General features: G+C 33.1%; 1 protein-coding gene across 1 annotated transcript in view; it reads left to right on the forward strand.

The window, feature by feature from the left end:
* The window catches only part of LOC106462472 (oxysterol-binding protein-related protein 2-like), a 106,709-nt gene that overhangs the window by 99,964 nt on the left and 3,137 nt on the right, over nt 1-3,608 (forward strand). The window contains exon 11 of the mRNA XM_022389743.1: nt 2,614-2,737. Within this exon, the coding sequence (XP_022245451.1) occupies nt 2,614-2,737 (124 nt within the window). The remainder of the gene's footprint in view (nt 1-2,613; nt 2,738-3,608) is intronic.

Below are 3,608 nucleotides of genomic sequence, written 5' to 3' on the forward strand. Positions count from 1 at the left end.
GTATCTCTCTTCTTGTTTCTTTTCTTTTCCTCCAACAACTGCTGTAATCTCTCTTCTTGTTTCTTTTCTTTTTCCTCCAACAACTGCTGTAATCTCTCTTGTTTATTTTGCTGTTCGAGCTGCCACTGTTGCAGGTTTTCTTGCAACTGCTGTTGTCTCTCTTCTTGTTTCTTTTCTTTTTCCTCCAACAACTGTTGTAATTTCTCTTCTCGTTCTTCTTATCTATTTTCTTTTTCCTCTAACAACTGCTGTAATTTCTCTTCTCGTTCTTCTTGTTTCTTTTCTTGTTTATTTTCTCGTTCTTCTTGTTTCTTTTGCTGTTCTTGTATTGCAGCCATCAAGTCTGCTATGCTGTAGTTTGATTTGCCGCTTCTCGTTTCCATTTTTTTTTGTCCCACTCTCTGACACCAATTTGTTACGCCTCCAGTCGTTAGTTGATTTTACGTAACTTCGTTCCGACGAAACTTTAGCGACACAAGTCCTTTCTTAATAAAACTGGTTTATTCTTTTTGAATATAACTTTACCGATACACTTATTTTCAACAGTCGCTCTATAACAAACGCTATAATAACGAACGTTAACTTCAACAATACTTTCTGACTGCAGTTCAATTACTCACTACCTACACACATTATCCCATCACGTTGTGAGCGTCCTATATATATACCAGACTAACATATATCTAGTAAATGCTAGGACATTCACGAAGGAACAAGATATTTCTAGAAAATAGGTGGCGTGACAATAGTCACATGATCTCGCTGACGCAACACTACTTTATAGTTTAGTCTATTGTAAAGGAAAGAAATGCTGTTGACAATATTGAAATGGTGAAAAAGATCAAATCCAGCAGCGAAGAAGAACCAGTAAAAGAGAAAAAAACGACAATTATGTTCCTCTACAATTGTACAACGCGAAGAAGCTCCTAAATGGAAATGTCGCATATAAACATAAATATATTAATAAATGATGTAACGTTAACATATTCAACTTTAGATACGATATTTCCAGCCAACTGGAAATGTATCAAAGTATCTGTCAAAACACTATATCAGTGTACGAGGGAAAACTCTGATTATCCTGGTGTTTCTCTGCAATTTTTATCCGGCATGAAACTTCGAGACTGTCGTCAATATATTCAGCCTTGTACACCAATTGGCCGTCAAAAGAATGGTTTTTATCGACGATTACAAGACTACTTTAAAAGTGTATAACATTCTCTCATCACTGAACGTAGGTAACTGTAACTTAAGGAGAACCGTATGATAATGTGTAATGAATATAAAAATATAAATTATTAGACACATATTTCACATGTGTTAGACCATGATTCACTGAATTTAACTCGCATATACACATACGTTTCATGAGACTTATCATGTAAAGTTTATGACCGACTTTGTGTAGTACATATACAGACATGAAGTGTATTTTGTGAATAGTACATTCCTACTTTTCATTACAGTAAATAAGAGTATAATAGATGTTCCTAAACACTTTATATTGAATTAAAGTAATACTTTATGACAGAATGTATACAGAATTTTTTACATTTCCAAGCAAAAAGATTTGATTCCATTTTACATGCAATATATGTTTAACTACGTATGTGTTCATGCTTACAAACATTAATAAAGATTATGAAATTCCAAAGCCTTACGTTTGCGGGTGGTTTTCTGGTAGACCTCTGATTGTATATTACCGAATGAAGCAACTGTTAAAAGACATGATAAAAATCCGTCTTGATTTTTGCAGTAGGATAAATTACAGTTTACTTCAATAAATCTTTATCTCGTTAATCGTCTTCTAAGTTTCACTAACATATTTTACATTACCTCAGCTTTCCACAGTAGCATTTCTTCGTCACTTGACAATCAGCTCTTGAAACGAATGATTTTCTGTTTTTGTTTATCTTCACAACACATCCTGCTTTCTTCATTTCACCTGTAACAACTGACTTCATATATCTTTCCAAATACTAAATCCACAAATCCCTCGCTGTTGCAAAGATTTAATTACAGTGTACGTTGTCAATTCCAAACTGAGTTAACTTACATGTGATGACACTAGATCAGTAGTGTTAATTACATTTGTATTCGTAGTCATAGCAATAAATTGAACGAAACAGGATATATGGCTTTACTTTCTACCATGGGGATCTGTAACTAGGTTTCTTCATGTATTTAGAAACCTGTTGATTTAAATGGATAGCAATGTTATTCGTTCTACTACAGATTAGAGGTGATATACCAATTACGTGATATTGAAACAGACTTCGAACTTTTTAGTTTATTATTAAGTTTGTGTGGGTTTTTTCAAGAGAAACTTTCAAGATTAGATTCCCGTTAAAAGTTTAGATCGACGTGCGTATTTTCAAGCTAAAATGTTATTGGCGTCACATTTTCAGTCTTAGCTTAGAAGGCTACATCTCTGCATTGTATGCAAACCATAAAAAAGTATTTTAATAAACAAAGATACACAGGGATTTTTAGAATACTACAAAACAAACACTTATGATTAAAGTATCTCACTTTGTTAGAATTATAACGTGAAAACAAAACGTAAATTTCTTATGGCTCTACGTGCTTGTAAGACTGATTTTTTCTTTTCAGTACTATCATTTCACGTTGTTTGCCATAGCACTAAATGAGTTAAACAATGATATGAAAAAACTGCTTCCACCAACTGACTCCCGATTACGTCCAGACATTCAAAAACTGGAACTCGGAGATATAGGTAAGATTATTTTACCAAACTATGGTCAAAGTTAGAGTTGTTGGTAGTTTTATTCCTTCACAGTCAAATGACTAAATACAAATTATTACCTTCCGTCATTATTACTTACCAAGCTATTCTTCGTCCCTTCTGATTTTCATTTTATTGAATGAGTATTCCAGTTATTGCTAGATTTTAATCAATTGACTTTTCTCTTGACTTGTGAGCTACGTAATTTTTTGGTTTATTTATGGCATGGTTAAACTTTATTGATCATCCTTTGAATTCCTGCATTCTCCTCCTTAACTTATAATGTCTGTTTTTTGTTGTGTTTTTTTTTTGTTTAGCTTCCTATTTGAGCTATTGATCTGAGCTTTGTATTTCTGATCTCCTAGACTTATTTTATCAATCTTGCTTTGTATTTCTACTTAGTTATCTCACTTATTCTTGTTTTGCCGAATGAACTTTATTTTATATTATCGATGTTGCAAATACATTTCCTAGCTGGTTTGCATAATTATTTTCCTCTTTCAGTATGTATAAAATTGACTGTCCCAGTTTGCTAATTTAAAAAGTTGTTCTCACAGTCGGTCGATGATTTTTACACTCCATAAAATACTTAACTATTGACTGAAATGGGCAATTGTTCTTACAACTATCTATTATTATGCAGTTGGTGTACTTTGGTGACAGATTTTCTTGTAGGCAGATTTTGTTAAACAAGACACTTCAACGATACCTGGACAGCCGCCAAAAAAACACCACTACCGAAAACTCCACTGAACAACTCAAAGTCTACTATAAAAACCAATTCTCCACTGCATACAAGACAGACGAACGGATTTTAAAGGATATCGTTTACAAAAATACTACACCAAGGAAACAGAACACA

This window comes from Limulus polyphemus, unplaced genomic scaffold (genome assembly GCF_000517525.1).
Source record: "Limulus polyphemus unplaced genomic scaffold, Limulus_polyphemus-2.1.2 Scaffold1176, whole genome shotgun sequence".
Classification (NCBI taxonomy): Eukaryota; Metazoa; Arthropoda; class Merostomata; order Xiphosura; family Limulidae; genus Limulus; species Limulus polyphemus.